This window comes from Rhinatrema bivittatum, chromosome 5, assembly GCF_901001135.1.
Source record: "Rhinatrema bivittatum chromosome 5, aRhiBiv1.1, whole genome shotgun sequence".
Lineage (NCBI taxonomy): Eukaryota > Metazoa > Chordata > Amphibia > Gymnophiona > Rhinatrematidae > Rhinatrema > Rhinatrema bivittatum.
The window spans coordinates 301,131,859-301,152,934 of record NC_042619.1 but is presented as its reverse complement, the minus strand read 5'-3'; the positions used below and the strand labels follow the sequence as shown (position 1 = coordinate 301,152,934).

The 21,076-nt window shown below is 45.1% G+C and overlaps 1 protein-coding gene across 3 annotated transcripts in view; it reads right to left on the bottom strand.

The window, feature by feature from the left end:
* Positions 1-2,549: 2,549 nt before the first annotated feature.
* The window catches only part of ELMOD3 (ELMO domain containing 3), a 162,843-nt gene continuing 144,316 nt past the window's right edge, over positions 2,550-21,076 (bottom strand). For all 3 annotated transcript variants that reach the window (XM_029604179.1, XM_029604180.1, XM_029604178.1), the window contains one exon: positions 2,550-6,705. In XM_029604179.1, coding sequence (XP_029460039.1) covers positions 6,476-6,705 — 230 coding nt within the window. In that variant the 3' untranslated portion in view covers positions 2,550-6,475. The remainder of the gene's footprint in view (positions 6,706-21,076) is intronic.

Below are 21,076 nucleotides of genomic sequence, written 5' to 3'. Positions count from 1 at the left end.
GCAGCTGCTCAGCCACTTCCAGCACCTGCTTCCAGATGTCCTGCGAGTATTGGCTCATATAGAGCTGGTAGGCAGTGGTATGGGCAATAAGCATGGCGCTTTGGAACACCTTCCTCCCAAGAGCATTCAATGCTCTGTGGTCCTTCCCCAGGGGCGCCGAGGAATGGGTCTGAGAGCACTTGGCCTCGAGGACAGATTCAACCACCACCGATTGGTGGGGTAGCCAATGCTTATTGGATCTGGAAGCCTTTTCAACGAGGTAAACCTCTTCTGCCTTCTTATTCATGGGAGGCACTGAGAGGGGGTGTTCCCAAATCCTCCGCAGCAACTCCGTAAGGATCTTATGCACTGGGACCGCTACGATTTCCTTAGGAGGCTCCACAAACTGAAGAAACTCAAGCATTTTGTGCCTGGCATCTTCTTCAATCAATAGCTGGAATGGAATGGCCTCTGCCATTAAACTGACAAACTATGCGAAGGTCAAGTCCTCACGTTGGGACTTTCTTCGCTCTTCTGGAGGAGAAGGTTCTGATGGGAGACCATCTAAATCAGAGAATTTTGTCTGATCATCCACGCAGGGGTCATAGGGACCCTTATTTTCACTGTATACCACAGGGGATGAGCCCAACTGCTCGGCCGACATCCAGAGGGGCAGGCACCAATGGAACTGGACAGGGGACTACCGGCCTCATCTCCGCAGGCCTCGGTGCAACTTCCTCCTCCTTGAAACCAGTGACGACCACTATAGCGGTAGGGGAAGGCCTTGGTGCCCTGCTGGGCACTGATGCCAGCTGGACCGGTAAGGCACCGAGTACATTGAGCTTCTCTAGAAACGGAACAAGCATAGGTGGCACCAGCTCTGGTACCGAGACTGAAGGACTGCAGTGACCCGCTCCACTGGTATCATGCTCAAAAGTTGCCAATGCCAACACAGACTTGGAGGAAGGAGGGGAGGCCAGATCTTCTTCAGACCTGCGAGGGGGATTGGCGACTGGCACCAGGAACGGTGGAGACAGTCGTAGAACCCTGAGCATCGATGGAGGTTTGGCACACCTCGCCATGGGGTCGCTTTGGGGGCATTGTGGCAAAAGCCGGTGTGTCCCTGTGCCCGGCAATGTGCATCAACCGATCAGTACAGATGCTTCTTGGTTTTCCCTTGATACCCAGACTGGTCTTTCCTGGTACCGAGGCTGAGGACAAATGAACCCAATGTTCTCAGCCCTGAGAACAACAGTTGGTCTCTGAGCCCCTATCCACCAGCAACCTCGATGAAACAGACAGGCCTGTTGCTGCCAATGGCATGGTGTCCATCAGTGTGGCTCCTAGGTCCTCCGATGCAGATGGCTCACACTTCTTCAACCTGAAGAGGTAGTTCATCATGTCAAGTTGAAGCAGACGTCCCTTCGTGGTCATCTGGGTGCACAGGTAGCAACCCTGGACATCATGTGATGCCCCCAGGCAGAAGATGCAACCTTTATGAGGATCAGTGATCGACATGATCCTCGATGGAAGCCAGACGTGGCCATGAGGGGGTGAAACAAATGGGAAAAATAGAGAATGATGGTTGCAGGCATCGATGGAAGATGGGCACTGAGACACCACCACCACAGGGGAACCGACTGCAAAAGGAACTTGCACAAACGCCAAAAACCCCGACTGGGGACACTACAGGGAGGTACCGAGAGGGACCCAGCAACGGACTTTCGAAGAGAGTGAAAAAACTGCAAAAGCATGAGGCAAAAAGCCAAAGGTTTTAGAGCTCAATCCAAGCATGATGCTGACACCTCTGTGGAAAGAGAGACTGAAGAGGGACCCTGGTTGGACATGTGGTATAGTGTACGATGGGCATGTTCAGTGTGCCAAGTCAAAGTTCTAGAAACCTCAACATACGTTTTCTGTGCCAGGGCTCCATCTGTCACCCATGTGCAACGACTACCATCCTGCTTGTCCTCGGAGAAAGAGGTGAAACCCATAAAAAAAAGGCCAAAACATTCCTCACATCAAGCCCGGTGAGGATGAAACTACGAAGGGGGAGCTTTACACACACACACACTTTCACATCTGGTCAATTCTCTCATATCTTTGACTCCTCTAAAACTACGAACTATCCTAAACATTATCTACTACCAAATATGTTTCACTGTAACTTTTTCAGAAGATGGCTAGTTTCTTTTAGCAACTCTTCTCTCTGAGCACAAGTTCCCATCTCCTGAAAATGACAATATTGGGAGTGAGGGAAGAAAGAAGTATGGACAGGACCTAAGGAGATTGTTCTATAGATAGCTGAGGGAAGGGTACACCAGCTCACAATTACTTCTTGTTGCTCCCATACCAGCAGTCTGCACCAGAACATGCTTGAGAATGTCTCTCTCAACTTACAGTAGAGATCAGTGCTCATGGCTAGTCTTCAGAAACATATTTTAATCTTCTATTAAATACAGGTTTGTTAAGTGGAACCTCACATCTATTATTGTGGCATTTTTAAAAAATTTCTCTGGGAAGCAGAGCTTATGCACTGCACTAGCTGCTAAGCAAGCACAAGGACAAACTTAAGTTTCGTTTTTTTCTTTTTTATTGTACCGTGCCTCCATTTACATGTGTAGGTGTATATACTAATATTTACCTCTGTTCTATTGGCATCAATACAGCTCTGTGAACATACTGCAGCACAAATGAGGATACCTGAATCACTTGAGAGCCTGAGGGGGGAGAGGAGAGAGGAACAAGAGCACATATCATAGGGAAGTCTGGGGCTGGTGGTGGGGGAATGCAGGGAAGAGAACAAATGGCAGGTTCCACAGCAATTAAATCCATTTGATATCCTGCCACACAGCTCATTCCTGAATCTGAAGGCTGTGACAGCAGCAATGTCAACATGCTCTAATTCTCTCACAGACATAAAATGGATGCAGCCATTCATTTAATATTAGATTAGGGGAGACAAAAGGGACCTAAAAACCATGAGGTCCATATTCAGTAGCAAGGTGTGTGATAGAAGTTATCCAGCTACCAGATAACTTTAGCTAAATATTTAGCAGGATAAGTCTGCCACTGGACAAACTTGGCTAAAAGTTATCTGGGTAACTGCTGCTCACTAGTGTGCTGAATATTAAAAAGAACAAAACGACCAGCTGCAGCAACCCAATCTGGTTCCCACCCCCAATTAAGAAAAACCCCATGCCAGCAGCAATGCTCTTCGCTATCCCACCCCCACAAGAATTTAGGTTTGCAGGGTCATCTCCCCCACAATTTTTTTTCACATTTAAATGTTAAGGTTATAGTTAGTGTACAAGCCCCTTTTCTCTCACTTGAAAAAGTTCAGGCAACACCCCCCCTTCACTACCCCAGCAGCAGCAGGGTGAATATCTAAATAGGCTACAGCAAAAAGGTACCAGAGCTTAGCTATATATTTAATTTACTTCACTCTGTTGCAGATCAGTTAACTCTGGGGATAGCTGACCAATGCCCATTGAGAACAGAGTACCCGTTTGCTGTACCGAGATTTGGATATTCACTCTTCAGGAGGTGTTACAAGCTTATCCTCCTCCCACTGGAGTACTAGAAGACCCCTAACATTTAAATATTAAAAAAATAATTAATTTCAAAGGGGGAATTGGGAAGAGGAGGACAAAATAAAACTCTGTCCCTTGCAGGCCCCTTAACTTAACCAGCTATATGATGAATACAGCCAGTTAGGACTGAAGTTGTCTGGGTAAATGTGCCCAGATAACTTTAGACCTGCTTTCTACTATGAGCAGACTTGCTTGGCTAAACGTACCCAGGCAGCACTGAATATCAGCTCCACCCAGCAAAGTTTAAGCCCCACCCCTGCCTTTTTTTTTTTCATCCAAATAAGTTTTAGCCAGGTACTAGCTTACTTGACCAAAAAGAAGAGATCTGTCTGGTCAGCAGGAAGAAATATTTAAAATCCAAGGTTTGTCTGGTTAAGTTTGAATTTAGCTGACCATCCCTTTTGAATATGGACCTCCATTTCTCGTTAGGTTGGTACCTTCATCTGGCTGGACAAGTCTTCCTTTATTCTACCCCTAAAAGTTGCTCCATTAAGAAAACAGAGAGCTGGATCAAGCTTGCAGCCAGTGCTACACACATCTCTGACCTCTCTAGACTTTACCTAGGCATACACCTATAGAATACAGCAAGTTTCCCAGTAAAACCAACTATTATCTTCTGTGGCTATGTTATGCACCCATAAAATTACATTTCTGCTGGTCCAGTTACTGCAAATTCAACCAAGTTGACAGGGGAGGAAGAGAACACCCCCTATCTCTAGCAGTAATGACAGATCAAGGGGGCATAATGGGATAGGGGCCCCAAGGCTCTCTTAATTTGTCCCTTACCAGTAGTAAACAGTCTAGAATCAGAATAATGTCTTCATTAATGCAAGAAGGAATATAGTACAGCCCTCAGTCAAAGTTCTGCAGTTTTGAGCTTGACTTGTAAAATCAGCCAACCCAGAATATACAAATTACATTTATCAGAAGATGCATCCCTATCCATCTGCCATTCTAGTGATGTTTTAAATCATGGAAACATTGCTAAACATTATAGACCCTGGGAACTCAGGGAATTGTGCATTTGGGCTTTGAGTGTTTACTGATCACTTTCCTATATTCTGCTACTGCTCAGTGCGTGCGGGAGCACTTGCGAGTTCACACAGTAATCTTCCTGTTATGACATCTCAAGAAGTAGCTAGCAAAACTAAATGAGTTGGAGCAAACAGTGCTAGAGTTACAAGACAAATTCTGTGCTCCTTCCAGAGTCCAGTGCTAGTGAGTCACTGAGCAATCTCACCAGCAGAGGAGCTCACAGCATAATCAGTGTCTGCAAAAGTGAGATGGATGTGAATGAGTGCTTGGGAGCAATATAAAAATGCACAAAATACCATTCCCAATGTGACACCTTTCAGTACAAGAGCAACAAGCATTTGTGGAAATCCTAGCATGGCTTGTGAAAGGATTAATACAATTTAGCAAGGATTTCCATGTCCCAAAGATTGGAGAATTTACCAGACTCCTTTAAGGGAGAAGCCTGGCATGCGAGAAGAGACTGACTCATTGTACTCCCCTGCCAGATTTTAACCCTAAATTTGTAAGCAGACTGAATTTTCACCCTAAAACTCATCAGGCAACTTCCAGTGTACACAGACACAGAGCATATTGAATAAACACACACTGCAATATTTAGCTTTGGTCTCTACAATCTGTTACAGATACAGCAGGTGAAGCTGCAGGTGAATCTCATGCATAGGTATAATGGGTGACAATGGCTGCATCTCTTACTGAGGATTAATAGGGGCTGAAATTTTCTCTCCCTGTGGATATAGGGGGTGACCTGCTGGCTGAGAGTTTTCTACAGCTCAATGATAAGATACATGAGAATGAAAAAGGAGTCGATCTTTTCAGAGAAGCCAAAACACAAGATTTCTCACATACTAGAGGGAAAACAATCTGTAACCTTCACAAAGACAAAAGTAAAACATGCTTTCTGAAAAGCAAGAAATGTATGTATATACAGATAAAAAAACTAAAGCCTGGAAGACTTGCTAGATGTAAAAGTAGAACCTGAGATTCAGCAAGTTTCTCTCAGGCTTCTCAGTGTACATAAACATATATATACACATACACACATATACACAAACTTGTTTTTGCACAAGTACATTTCATTTTTGCTTGTGGGAAGGTTACAGATGTTTTCCCTCTTTACTATGAGATACATCTTATATTTTAGCTTCCCTGAACAGATCTAGTCTTTTTCATTGTCACTTGTCTACTCTTGAGCTGTAGGAAACTCTCAGCCAGTAGGTCATTCTCTGTGTTCACAGGGAGACAGTCCATTCAGCCAAAATCCCCTACTACACCTCAGTGACAGCCAGTGTCACCCATCGCACCCCAAACATGAATCACCTAGCGCTTCATTTGCTGTGTCCTATTGTTAGATTTAGTCTTTTACTGTCACATTGATGCTACAGTGGCTGCTGCTACATGGTATGTCATGCTGTAGATTTTTTTTTTTACCCAATCTTTACTAATTTGCTTTGGCAAAGGCAGAGCAGTTTCAGTGTTTGAGCCAGGATTTTCTAAAAAGTAGGAGCAGAAAGTGCTATTTAACATTTCCAACTGTGAATTTATCCCTTTTTCACCAAGCTCCTTTTGCAAACATATCAGTGCAATTCAGGACAACACAAAAAAATGAAAAGAACCAGTTTGCTGCTACAGTTGCTGGCCAGTCAACATGTTTCTACACCTTATGGTTCCAGATCCAGCTGGTTGTATCTCCAACATCCAGTATCAGCTTTCCCTCATTGATGAACATGTGCTGCCAAGTCACAAACACCCACTCCACACAAGTTCTGATCCAGTCGTATTGTGCCACCAAATGCCAGCAGAGGTGGAATTGGCAGTCTTCTCTTTGTGGTGCATGACCTGCTCTTGTTCTATGGTGACCCCCTTCTGGCTCAGACAAGACATGCTTCTCCTTCAGGCCTTGCTTCCAAGTCGCATACTCCAGTGAATTTGAGCTCTCTGGTGGGCGAGTGTAAGTTGGGACTGTGAGGAACAGAAGAGGGGGAAGGATGCAGAGACCAGCTGTCTGTTGGGGAAGTGGTAATGTTAGGACGCTCATCCAGGTGCAGCTCCAGCCGTCTCAGCAATTGCTTGGGATTCTTCTTAGCAAACGCCTCAACCTCTGAACAGGGAAAAAAAAACATCCACAAAACATTACAGAACAATTCAAAGGCAGGAGCAACTTCCCCAGAAGAGGGGGAGAGGATTTTGCTTCAACAGTATTTAATATATAGAAGACAGAATTCCTACACCTAGAACGGAAAAATATGGAAATCAGAGCCCAGTCACACTCAAAAACAACCAACAATTAATGCTAGTAGAGAAAGTACACAAGCTAGGAGTAATAATTGACTCAGAACTAAGCTTAAAACATATATCCCTAAAAGTAAAGTAAGGATAAGCTAAACTCATGGTCCTCAGAAGACTTAAACCACTTCTAACCACTGCCAACTTTCGATCAGTACTACAAGCATTGATATTTGCAAGCACAGACTACTGTAATGCACTTCTACTAGGTCTACCATACACCTCACTAAGACCATTACAAATTTTACAAAACACTGCTGCAAGAGTTTTAACCGGCAAACGTTAAAGAGAACATATCACTGAAACACTGGCCGAATTACATTGGCTGCCCATTGAACAAAGAATACATTACAAAATATTGTGCACCATACATAAATCAATACATAACGATAACGCAGACTGGTTAAACACAGCCCTTCGTGTACACATCCCTAACAGGAACCTAAGATCTGCAAACAAAGCACTGCTAACTATCCCATCAGTCAAAACAGAAAGACTAACACAAGTAAGAGAAACGGTACTATCATTGGCAGGACCCATACTGTGGAACTCCATGCCCTTGGAGTTAAGATTACAAAGAGACAGCAAAACCTTTAGAAAAAGTTTAAAGACCTGGCTCTTTAAACAAGCGTTTAAAAGAGAGAAAGAAGGGAGAATAGAATAAAATGCCAGGGTAGGGCAAAGCACGAACAATCAAACACCCATACATGCACTGCAGTATCCACTAAGGGTGTAGTTTTTTTTAAATTAAATAACGCATCACTAAAGGATAAGTTACAAGTTTAAAGATAGTTTTGTACTCAAAGCTGAGAATGACCTGGACATGATTCATCACATGTAACAATTAAACATTTATAACAAACTATGTTACCGAACCTTATGGCACCTGTGTAAACTGACAAATTTTAGTATCATTACTTTTATGTGCCTTATTGTAAACCGCTGTGACGGTCCCTGCCAAATGACGGTATAGAAAAGATTGATAATAAATAAATAAATAAACAGATAAGTTATATTGTTAAGATGCTGCTTCCTGGTACTCAAAGTGCCTTTATAGCACTGAATGATGCCATGTGAATCAGACATCTGGATTCCATGTCTATACATATCTTCTTAGGTGGTCAAACATCACATGGTCTCCCTATCATTGCAATGGATATTCATGCAGTAAGATCATAACATAAAAAAAACCCCTTTGTAAGAACATGCCATACTGGGTCAGACCAAGGGTCCAACAAGCCCAGCATCCTGTCTCCAACAGTGGCCAATCCAGGCCATAAGAACCTGGCAAGTACCCAAAAACTAAGTCTATCCCATGCTACTGTTGCAAATAATAGCAGTGGCTATTTTCTAAGTCAACTTAATTAATAGCAGGTAATGGACTTCTCCAAGAACTTATCCAATCCTTTTTTAACCCAGCTACACTAACTGCACTAATCACATCCTCTGGCAACAAATTCCAGAGCTTAATTGTGTGTTGAGTGAAAAAGAACTTTCTCCGATTAGTTTTAAATGTGCCCCATGCTAACTTCATGGAGTGCCCCCTAGTCCTATTATCCGAAAGAGTAAATAACCAATTCACATCTACCTGTTCAAGACCTCATGATTTTAAACACCTCTATCATATCACCCCCTCAGCTGTCTCTTCTCCAAGCTGAACAGTCCTAACCTCTTTTGTCTTTCCTCATAGGGGAGCCGTTACATCCCCTTTATCATTTTGGTTGCCCTTCATTGTTTGCTTTGACTGCTGCAGCACACTGAACCGACAATTTCAATGTGTTATCCACTATGACGCCTAGATCTCTTTCTTGGGTGGTAGCTCCTAATATGGAACCTAACATCGTGTAACTAATAGCATGGGTTATTTTTCCCTATATGCATCACTTTGCACTTATCCACATTAAATTTCAAATGCCATGTGGATGCCCAATTTTCCAGTCTCACAAGGTCTTCCTGCAATTTATCACAATCCGCTTGTGATTTAAATACTCTGAATAATTTTGTATCATCTGCAAATTTGATTACCTCACTCTTATTCCTTTCCAGATCATTTATAAATATATTGAAAAGCATGGGTCCCAATACAGATCCCTGAGGCACTCAACTGCCCACTCCCCTCCACTGAGAAACTTGTCCATTTAATCCTACTCTGTTTCCTGTCTTTTGCCATTGTAATCCACGAAAGTATAGCGTCACCTATCCCATGATTTTTACTTTCCTAGAAGCCTCATGAGAAACTTTGTCAAATGCCTTCTGAAAATCCAAATACGCTACATCTAACGGTTCACCTTTATCTACATGTTTATTAACTCCTTCCAAAAAATGAAGCAGATTTGTGAGGCAAGACTTCCCTTGGGTAAATCCATGTTGACTGTGTTCCATTAAACCATGTATTTCTATATGCTCTACCATTTTGATCTTTAGAATAGTTTCCACTATTTTTCCCATCACTGAAGTCAGGCTCACTGGTCTGTAGTTTTCCGGATCGTCCCTGGAGCCCTTTTTAAATATCGGGGTTACATTAGCCACCCTCTAGTCTTCAGGTACAACGGATGATTTTAATGATAGGTTACAAATTTTTACTAATAGATCTGAAATTTCATTTTTTAGTTCCTTCAGAACCCTGGAGTGTATACCATCTGATCCAGGTGATTTACTACTCTTCAATTTGTCAATCAGGCCTACCACATCTTTTAGGTTCACCATGATTTGGTTAAGTCTATCTGAATCATTACCCATGAAAACCTTCTCCGGAATGGGTACATCCCCAACATCCTCTTCATTAAACACCGAAGAAAAGAAATTGTTTAATCTTTCCACGATGGCCTTATCTTCTCTAAGTGCCCCTTTAACCCCTGCTTATCTAACGGTCCCAACTGACTCCCTTGTAGGCTTTCTGCTTCAGATATATTTTAAAAGTTTTTACTGTGAGTTTTTGCCTCTACGGCCAACTTCTTTTCAAATTCTCTCTTAGCCTGTTCAATGTCTTACATTTAAGTTGCCAACGCTTATGCTTTATCCTATTTTCTTCTGTTGGATCCTTCTTCCAGTTTTTGAATGAAGATCTTTTGGCTAAAATAGCCTCTTTCACCTCACCTTTTAACCATGCCAGTTTTGCCTTCCTTCCATCTTTCTTAATGTGCGGAATACATCTGGACTGTGCTTCTAGGATGGTATTTTTTTTTAATCATGTTCATGCCTCTTGTACACTTTTTAACTTTGTAGCTGCTCCTTTCAGTTTTTTTCTATTTTTCTCATTTTATTAGTTTCCTTTTGAAAGTTTAGCACTAGAGCAGTGGATTTTCTTACTGTCCCCCTTCCATTTGTTAATTCAAATTTGAACATATGATTACTATTGCCAAGCGGCCCCACCACCGTTACCTCTCTCACCAAATCCTGTACTCCACTGAGAATGAGATCTAAAATTGCTCCCTCTCTCATTGGTTCCTGAACCAATTGAGCCATAAAACTGTCATTTATTCCATCCAGGAATTTTATCTCTCTAGCATGTCCCGATGATACATTTATCCAGTCAATTTTGGGGTAATTGGAATCTCCCATTATTACTGCACTAACAATTTTGTTAGCTTCCCTAATTTCTCTTAGCGTTTCACTGTCCGTCTCACCATCTTGGCAAGGTGGATGGTAGTATACTCCTATCACTATACCCATCCCCAACACACAAGGGATTTTTACCCATAAAGATTCGATCATGCCTTTAGTCTCATGCAGGATGTTTATCCTGTTGGACTCTATGCCATTCCAGACAAAGTGCCACACCGCCTCCCGGATGCTCCTCTCTGTCATTGCGATATAGTTTGTACTCCAGTATAGCACTGTCCCATTGGTTATCCTCCTTCCCTCCATATCACTGAGATGCCAATTAAGTTTGTCATCATTCACCGCTATACATTCTAATTCCCCCATCTTACTTCTTAGACTTCTGGCATTAGCATACAAATATTTCAAAGTGCATTTGTTGTTTGTAATTTCATTCTGCTTTTTAATTGATAGGGATAAGTTAAATTTTTTTAGCTCATGTGAGGTTTTAGTTATAGGCACTTGGACTACTTTTCTTATGGAACCTCACTGTCAGGATTGCCCTAATTCTAATGCGTCATTAGAATCTTTGAAGATACCTCCCTCCGAACCAAGCACTGCTGAGCTACTATCAGCTTTCCCCTTTGTTCTAGTTTAAAACCAGCTCTATCTCCTTTTTAAAGATTAGCACCAGCAGTCTGGTTCCACCCTGGTTAAGGTGGAGCTCATCCCTTCGGAAGACTCCTCCCTTCCTTACAAAACTGAATCCCTCTTCCTTGCACCATCGCCTCATCCATGTATAGAGACTCCAGAGCTCTGCCTGCCTCTGGGGACCTGAGCGTGAAACAGTGAGTATTTCAGAGAATGCTACCCTGGAGGTTCTGGATTTAAGCTTTCTATCTAAGAGCCTAAATTTGGCTTCCAGAACCTTCCTCCCACATTTTCCTATGTCGTTGGTGCCCACATGTACCACGACAGTCGCTCCTCCCCAGCACTGTCTAAAATCCTATCTAGGTGACATGTGAGGTCTGCCACCTTCGCACTAGGTAGGCATGTTACCAGGCAATCCTCACGCCCACTAGCCACCTGGCTATCTACATGCCTAATAATCGGATCACCAACTATGACAGCCGACCTAACCCTTCCCTCCTGGGCAGTAGCCCTTTGAAACACATCCTCAGTGCGAAAGGACAATGCACCACTTGGAGAGCAGGTCCTTGCTACAGGATCCTTTCTTGCTGCACCAGGTTGATGCTCTCTGATCATGAGACCTCCTTCCTCCAAGACAGCACCAAGGCTGCCAGACTGAAGTTGGGATTTGGCTACTATGTCCCTGAAGGTCTGCTTTACAAATGTCAGGAAGCGGCACCGATCGAAGGTGTGCCACTGAAGTCGCCATGGCCCTCACAGAGTGTGCTTTAACACGGTCTTGGAAAGGAATGCCAGCTTGCTGATAGCAAAAAGAAATGCAGTCCGCCAACCAGGAGGAAAGAGCCTGCTTACCCACAGGTTGTCCCAACTTGTTAGGATGGAAGGAGACAAACAATTGAGTGCTCTTCCTGTGAGCAACTGTACGGTCTAGATAAAACGCTAGAGCTCGTTTACAGTCTAGGGTATGCAGAGTCTGTTCCCCAGAGTTGGAATGGGGCCTGGGAAAAAAGATAGGTAGTATGATGGATTGATTGATATGAAATGCAGAAACTACCTTAGGTAAAAATTTAGGGTGAGTGCGGAGCACCGCCCTGTCTTGCAGGAGTTTAGTGTAAGGCGGATAGGTGACTAAGGCCTGTAACTCACTAACCCTGCGAGCTGAAGTGATAGCCAATAGGAATAATACTTTCCATGTGAGATACTTCAATTCACAGGAGTGCAGAGGTTCGAAAGGTGGTTTCATTAGACGACCAAGAACCAGATTAAGGTCCCAAGATGGGGCCGGAGGACGTAAGGGTGGCTTCAGATGGAGCAAGCCTTTAAGAAAGCGTGTCACCAGGGGTTGTACTGAAATAGGGACACCTTCTATACCTTTATGGAAGGCGGCTACCGCACTGACATGCATCCTAATGGAAGAGGTCTTTAGACCGGATTCTGATAGGTGCCATAAATAGTCCAGGAACTTAGAGATTGGACAGGAAAGGGGATCAAGGGACTGAGAAGTGCACCATGATGTGTACCTTTTCCATTTATATGAATAGGATCTTCTGGTGGAGGGCTTTCGTGAAGCTATCAGGACACGAGAAACCAAATCCGAAAGGTTAAAAGGCTGAAGGACTAACCTTTCAACATCCATGCCGTCAGGGACAAGGCTTGGAGGTTGGGATGGAGGAGGCATCCGTCGTTTTGAGTGAGCAGATGCGGATCCGTTCCCAGAGGGATGTGCCTGCGGATGGAGAGATCCTGGAGTATGGGAAACCACACTTGGCGTGGCCAGTGGGGAGCTATCAGGATCATGGTTCCCCTGTCCTGGCGTAGCTTCACGAGAGTCCTTGACAGAAGAGGTAGTGGAGGGAATGCATAAAGCAGACCTGTCGTCCACTTGAGGGAGAAGGCATCCTCGGCTGAGAGTGTTGGCTCCGAATGAGAGAGCAGTAATCGTCCACTTTGTGGTTCTGAGGGGACGCAAAGAGGACTATGCGGGGAAAACCCCTCTTGTGAAACAGAGAGGTCACTACCAGAGGATCGAGTGACCACTCGTGTGGCTTGAAGACACGGCTCAGCTGGTCTGCCAATACATTGTCTACTCCCGGCAAGTAAGTGGCCTTGAGGTACATGGAATGGGAGAGGGCTTCTGCCCAAATCTGCGCAGCTTCCTGACACAGAAGGAAGGAGCCTGTGCCTCCCTGCTTGTTTATGTACCACATGGCCACTTGGTTGTCTGTCTGGATTAAGATTATCTGATCTGATAGATGATCTTTGAAAGTTCTGAGCGCGTAGCGAATTGCTCGAAGTTCCAAGAAATTTATCTGGTGTTCGGCTTCCTCTGGCGACCACAACCCTTGGGTTTGTAATTCGTCCACATGGGCCCCCCAACCGATGTGGGAAGCATCGGTGGTTAGGATTACCTGTGGATCTGGTAGGAGAAAGGGTAAGCCCTGAAGGAGATTGACTTGAGTCGTCCACCAGGTTAAAGACAGGCGTAGCGCTTGTGTAACTGTGACGATGTAGGCCAGAGGCTGGAAAGCTTGAAGCCATTGGTGTCGCAGAGTCCATTGTGTTACTCTCATGGCTAGTCGGGTCAAGGGAGTAACTTGAACCGAGGATGCCATGTGTCCTAGGAGGATGAGGAATTGGCGAGCTGTGGCAGTGTGTTGAGACTGGAGCTGGCGAGCTAGAGACATGAGAGTTTGGACTCGTTGAAGTGGAAGATAGGCTTTTGCCTGTAAGGTGTCCAAGTCTGCTCCAATGAAGGATAAGGTCTGAGATGGGACCAAGCAAGATTTCTCGTAATTGACAAGAAACCCTAAGGAGAGGAGTGTGTGAATTGTCAACTTTAGGGAGGATTGCGCAATTTGAGGGGTGGAGGCCCTGATTAGCCAATCGTCCAGATAGGGGTAGACGTGGACACCTTCCTTCCTGAGAAATGCTGCTACTACTACGAGACATTTGGTAAAGACTCGTGGAGCAGATGCCAGCCCGAAAGGTAGTACCCGGTATTGATAATGGTCGTGGCCTATCAGAAAACGCAGATACTTGCGATGAGATTGTGTTATCGCAATGTGGGTATAAGCGTCCTTGAGGTCGAGAGAGCACAGCCAATCCCCCTTTTGCAACAAAGGGAGCAAGGCGCCCAGGGTTACCATCTTGAACTTCTCTTTTTGCAGATACTTGTTGAGGGCCCGAAGGTCCAGAATTGGACGTAACCCCCCTGATTTCTTTGGTATTAGGAAGTATCTGGAATAGAATCCTTTCCCTTGTTGACAAGGAGGGACGGGTTCTATAGCATTTGATTGTAGAAGAAGGGATACTTCTTGATGTAATTGAGTCAAATGGCTGGTTAGACTCCATGCCTGATGGGGCGGGGAGTCTGGCGGAAGTGTTATGAAGTTGAGGTGGTAACCCTGTGCGATAATTGCTAGCACCCACTGATCTGAGGTGATCTGTTTCCAACAGGGTAAGAAGTGGTACAGCCGACCTCCCACAGGGATGTGTGGAAGAGGGAGTTGGCATGTGCTCAATACAGGGAAGTCAAAGGCCCGCCGCAGGCCCAGGAGGTGGGGCTACAGTAGGTCTTTGCTTTCTTGGCTGACGAGGCTGAGGCCTGTTAGAGGACCGTGCAGGACGAGCCCTAGTTGACGGAGGGTAGTAGCGGCGTGGTCGAAAGAACGACTTCTTAGAGTCCTTCTTTTGCGGTTGCTTGGAGGTCACCTCAGGTGGGACAGATGAAAGTTGTTTCAACGTCTCATGGTGGTCTTTTAACTCCGCCACAATCTGTTGAATTTGCTCTCCAAACAAATTGTCGCCTAAGCAGGGCAAATCAGCAAGACGATCTTGGACCTCTGGGCGAAGGTTGGATGACTTTAACCAAGCCCAACGTCTGGCTGAGATGGCTGTGGCTGAAACCTTCGTGGAAGCATCGAATATGTCGTAGGCAGTCCTAATCTCGTGCTTCCCTGCCTCAAATCCCTTGTGAAGAAGGGCTTGAAGCTGCGGTTGGTATTGGTCCGGCAACGTGTCAGCATAGTCTTGCATCTGCTTAAGGATGGCTCTGTTGTATTGAGTCATGTAAAATTGATATGAAGCTATGCGTGAAATCAACATAGCTCCATGATACACTTTCCGTCCCACACGATCCAGGAACTTGTTGTCCCTGGTAGGTGGGGTAGAAGAGTGCGGCTTAAGACGCTTGGCCTTCTTCTGCGCGGACTCAACCACAACAGAGCGATGATCCAGTTGAGGTTTTTGGAAACCTGGTGCTGACTGGACAAGGTATGTGGAGTCAGCTTTCTTGTTAACTGGTGACACCGATGAAGGAGATTCCCAGTTTTTTCTTGAGCAGATCCAAAAACACCTGGTGTATAGGGATGGAAGCGATGATTTTTGGAGCATCCAGAAATTGAAGTAGTTCCATCATCTGGTGTCTGTCATCAGCTTCAGATTGTAGTTGAAAAGGTACAACTTCTGACATCTCTTTCACAAAATTAATGAAAGATAGATCCTCAGGAGGAGACTTTTTCTACTCTCTGTAGGAGATGGTGGCGAAGGCAAATCTGTGTCAGAAGAGGTATCATCATCATCACCCCCAGGTATCGTAGGGATCATGTGGGGCTTGTAGCCCTGATGGACCTGGCTGAGGCTCTGAAGGCATCGATGGAAACCGAGGTGGAATCGGTGCGGTAGGTGGAACCAGAAATGGCATTGATGGCTTCGGTGCTGCCGATGGAATCGGTGGCCTGGCGCGGAATCGATGGAGCCGAAGGATAAATCGGTGGAGATATACCAGAAGGTACCGATGGAACTACCCCGGAAGGGGGAATTCGAAACGGTGTTTCTCCTGCCGATGAGAAACCAAGTCGGAGACGGTGGTGTTGTCGATGGCACTGGAATCACCGATGGAAGGGCCGTCATGAGTGCCTCCATGCGGCTCAGTAGCGGTGCTAGCGCTTGTATCAACGGCTCGGTGGTCGGTTCCCTCCTCGGTGGCGAAGCCGGTGCCGGCGGCGGCACTGGAACCGGTGCCGGAGACGGTGCCGATGGAGGTTGTAATTTCTTCATCGCTTTCTCGATGGCCTCCTGGACCAGCCGGTCCAGTTCTGCCCGGAGACCAGGGGTAACCATACCCGGCTCGACGGGGAGAGGGAGGCTGAGGCAGGGCCGGAGGGACCACCGTAACCGGTGGGATCACGGCCCCCACACCCCGAGAGGGGGAGGGTTTCCTCGATGCCGGCGAACGAGACGTGGAGGGCGTCCGGTCTGTTCGCGGCTTCTTTGTCGGTGGCTCGGCTTGAGCAGAGGTCGATGGCTGTGGATCCTCGACAGGCCGAGACTTGTGCCGTCGATGGCGGTGCTTTCCTTCCGATCCCCTCGCCCATCCGGGGAAGGGACGGGAGTCGACGGCCGAGAAGCGATCGATGGCGGACGGTCACCGGAGGGTTGACGATGATGGTACAACTTCGACGGTGCCGGTTCCGATGACGTCGATGCTATCGATGGCGTTGGGGGTGGGTGCATGGAAGAGGAGCCCCATCTTCTCCATCCTGGCTTTGCGACCCTTGGGTGTCATTAAGGCACATTTGGTGCAAGTCAGGACATCATGCTCACTACCCAAACACATTACACAAACCCTGTGGGGGTCTGTGATGGACATAGTCCGGGTACAATCCGGACAACGACGGAACCCCGTTGCCATGGCTGGAAGCCAAAATTTAGGCTGGGGATCGGTAAGTGCCAACAGGCCTCGAGGGCCAAAATCGACGGCAGTCGATGGAAGAAGGCAAAAAACTTACCGGGTTCCGTAAGATGACTAAAAAATTTGTCGAAGGGAGACCCCTGAGGGGCAAATTTTCTTAGGAAATTAATTTCCAAATTCCTGTCAGGAACGTGGTTAGAGAGCTCCTTTCACCGCGTGGCAACTGCTGCGCGGAAAAAAGAAGACTGAAGGGAGACCCCTGCTGGCTGCAGGGTCAGTGCCTTGCTGGGCATGCCCAGTAGGGGCCAGTCAAAGTTCTATTAAACTTTGACAGAAGTTTTCCGTGGTGGGCTCCATCCTCGATGTCACCCATTTGTGAGGACAACCATCCTGCTTGTCCTGTGAGAAAAATTCATACATGTGACACTTGATGCAAAAGATTAGGAAGCCCACCTCTTGCTGCTGGACACTGCCTTCATCTCAAATTTGTTCAGTTCCTAGTTAAGTTTTAGGTTATTTGTTTTTTTTATACCAACATTCAATAAGGAACATCACATCGGTTTATATGGTAACTTGTGGTATAATTTGACAACAGGTCAAGTTATCTTTACATTGTAACAGCAACAACTTCATTATTCCGTTATACTGTTATTCTAACAGTATAACGGATTTGTGAGATACTTTGACAACAGGTCATAATATCTTTACATCGTATCGGTGGCAAGGTCAAATAATCCTAACAATGTGTCAGACTAAGTTAGTAAACTGGGTGTATATGAGCTCTAGGGCTGAGGTCTACAGATATTCTTGGGGGGTGGGGGCGGGGGGACAGATTATTCTGAAGTCTAGTCTGAGATTTACTGTAGTCTTAATGGTGTATTCTCGTATTAAGTAATGGTCCGGATTGATTTTCTGGTTGGTTACGGAGTCGCAGGGTTAACTTGTTGGTTGGAAGGCTTTCCAGAATAGCCAGGTTTTAGTGATTTCTTGAAAATCTGTGTTGAGGGTTCCGTTCTGAGTTTTGAAGGTAGCTTATTCCACAGTGCGGGGCCTGCTACTTGAGATTGCACGTTCTCATTGTTGAGCTGAGGTGAGCCTGTTTGTTGGCGGGGATGGTAAATAGTCCGGTGTTTTTGGATCGCAGGTTTCTTTGTGAGTTGTGTGGATGGAGGCTGTCTTTTAGCCAATCTGTCTTTTCGTTGTTGATGGATTTGTGCATGAGGGTTAGGGCTTTGTATTGAATTCTGTGAGTTATGGGAGCCAGTGGAGGTCTTTCAGTATGGGGGTTGATGTGTGTGGAGCGTTTGCTGTTTGTGAGGGATCTGGCTACCGCATTTTTGCAGTAGTTGGAGAGACTGGAGGTTGGGAGTCCTAGCAGAATGGAATTGCAATAATCAAGTCTGGAGAAGATGAGGACCTGGAGTACTGACCAGTAGTCCTGATTAAGTAGTAGGGGTTTGAGTTTTTTGAGGAGTTGTAGTTTGAAGTAGCCCTCTTTTATTATTGTACTGATGTGTGTTTTAAGGTTGAGCTTAGAGTCTAAGGTGACGCCTAGGTCTCTAACAGTTGTGACGAGTTGAATTTTATGTTGTGTGAGTGAGAGATCTTGAATATTTCTTGCTGGGGGTTTGTTAGATATGCATAAGATCTCTGTTTTTGAGTGGTTACGGGTGAGCGACATCTGGAATAGGAGTTTTTGAATTTGGGATGAGATGGAGTTCCCTTGTAGTAGGGTGTTCAGTATGTTTTCTTTCGTGGGGAGAAGGATCTGGACTTCATCAGTGTATACGTAGTATTGGAGGCCCAGGTTGGTGAGAAGTTTGCATAGTGGAAGCAGGTAAATGTTGAAGAGGGTGAAGGAGAGAGATGATCCTTGCAGGACGCCATGTGAGAGGGGGAATTGCTTTGATTCATTGTTAAGTGTAACTTTGTACATTCTATTTGATAGGTAGGAGCCGAACCATTGTATGGTGGTGCTGCTTAAGGCAATCTCGTTTAGTCTGGTTAGCAGGATGTTGTGGTTGATAGAGTTGAAAGCGGCGGATTTATCTAGTAGTATCAGAAGGTAGGATTAGCCAGCGTCTAGACCTCAGAGTGCTGTGTCAGCGAGTGTTAGGAGGAGTGTCTCCGTGCTGAGTGATTTCCTGAATCCGTGTTGCGATGGGTATAATATTTTCTAGGTTTCCAGGTGTTCGGAGAGTTGGTTTACAATTTTTTCTAGAATTTGTGATGTGAAAGAGAGGTTAGATATGGGTCTAATGTTGGTGGGATTTTTTTGAGTATGGATTTGATGACAGTGCATTTTAGGGCTTAAGGGAAGTTACCTTGCTCTAGAGATGTGTTGATATCTCCTATAGGTTTGGCGATGATTTCTGGAATGTATTAGTGAATTCACTATGTCTGGTAGATGTCGCCCCAATACTTAAAAAAAAAAAAAAAAAAAAGTTTCCCAAGCAAAACTTACTGATTCCTTTCAGCCACCAGCAAAGGTGATCTTCTCAGTGCTCCCACTTACTTCATAATTTCTTCTCATTACACAAGTGGCTAACAAATGTCATCTGTGACTATCTTTGCTAGTGTTTTTAAACCTAGAATCTTTAAAATTAAAAAAGTTATCCCCAATATGTCTGTGTTTAAAGCAAACTGTTTTGTTTCATGGTTTTAGTGCAGGTCTTCTACAGATGCAGGTTCTGTGTTCCAAACCCTCCTTCCATGTTCTCATACATGTATACTTGCCACCTCCCAGGACCTTAGAGGTGGCAAGTATACTGCCCTGTCAAGGTACTGGAGAGAATGTGCAGAAATGCTCTGCACTGCTACAATCCTATTTATGCAATAAATGGCCAATCCTGGTAGGTTACCGCACTGTCTTTTTGACAGTAAACTGTAACCATAACCATTGATTTGTGCAGCTTACCCCTAGACTATCCATGGCCTGTAGTGTCGTCATACTTCTACTATTACTTCACTTTTTGAAAGCAAGAACTTACAGCACCTGCTGTTGAAGGACAGTCCTGGCATCCTCCACCCTTTCCATAAAAAAATATTTTGACATTCCTGAATCTACTGCCCCAGGAGCAGTAGATTCAGCTCTAGCTGACCAGGGACCACTGGTGTGTAACATTCATAGATGAGCCAGAAAAGGGAGCAATAAGTGAGGTGATCAAATCTATAGGCAATACAAAGTTATTCAAAGTTATTTAAACATAAGCAGACTGTAAGGAATTTGCAAGACTTGGGGGACTAGGCATCTAAATTGCAGATAAAATGTAATGTGAACAAGTACAAAGTGATGCATATAGACATTTTTTCCTAACTATAGGTATACAATGCTGGGTTCCATTTTAGGCGTCACCAACCAGGAAAAAAGATCCTGCAGTCAATGTGTACAACACATTGAAGGCAAGGGTAGACAGACCTTGTAATTCTGAGTCTGAGGTGCCCACTGAGACAGAAGAGAAGACTAAAAAGGTGTCATGTGAGCCATGGCCCATTGGACTAGACCCAAGCAGCTCCTATGCCCTTGGGGCTGTCAGGGCAGAAAATTTCCTAAAATGGTAACATAGTAATAATGGCAGAAAGACCAAATGGTCCATCCTGTCTGCCTAGCAAGATTCTTATGGTAGTAACTTCTGCTCCGTGTAGTTTACCCCCATGCTTCTGTTAGAGGTAGCAACTGCCACTCCGTGCAGGTTACCCCAAGCATTATGTTAAAGATAGAAAAGTTTACAATCAAAATCAAGCAACTGTCAAATCTATAACAAAATTACTGCTAGCAACATTTTTGCAGGGTGAGCAGCCTTTTTAATTCAGACAATGCTGCTTGAATGTGCTTTGCTTTTGGACTTGGCTGTAGAAGGAAGCAGTTCTGCACTTTTTTTTCCTAATGTCTGCATATCAGTACCCCGGACAGTAAACAATGAGGCCCAGCATTGGCTGTCGTCTGAATTCAATTTCCCTCCCTCCCCCCCCCCCCCCCACCAAAGCGGAGAGCTATGTTGCAGTTGCGCCAAAAAATTAAGGCTAGTTGGTTAAAGATGGTAATTCCCATATTCTTTGCTAAGGGTTCTAACTGCTGCTCCATGCAGGTTACCCCCATGCGCCCTTTATTTCCAACCTCTAGCCTTTAGGGATCCATAGTGTTTATTCCATGCCTTTTTGAATTAGTTTACTGTGTTTGTCCTCACCATCTCTTCCAGAAGGGCATTCCAGCCATCCATCATCTTCTCTGTGAAGAAATATTTCCTGATGTTGGTTCTGAGTCGTCCTCCCTGAAGTTTCACATCATGACCCCTAGTTCTAC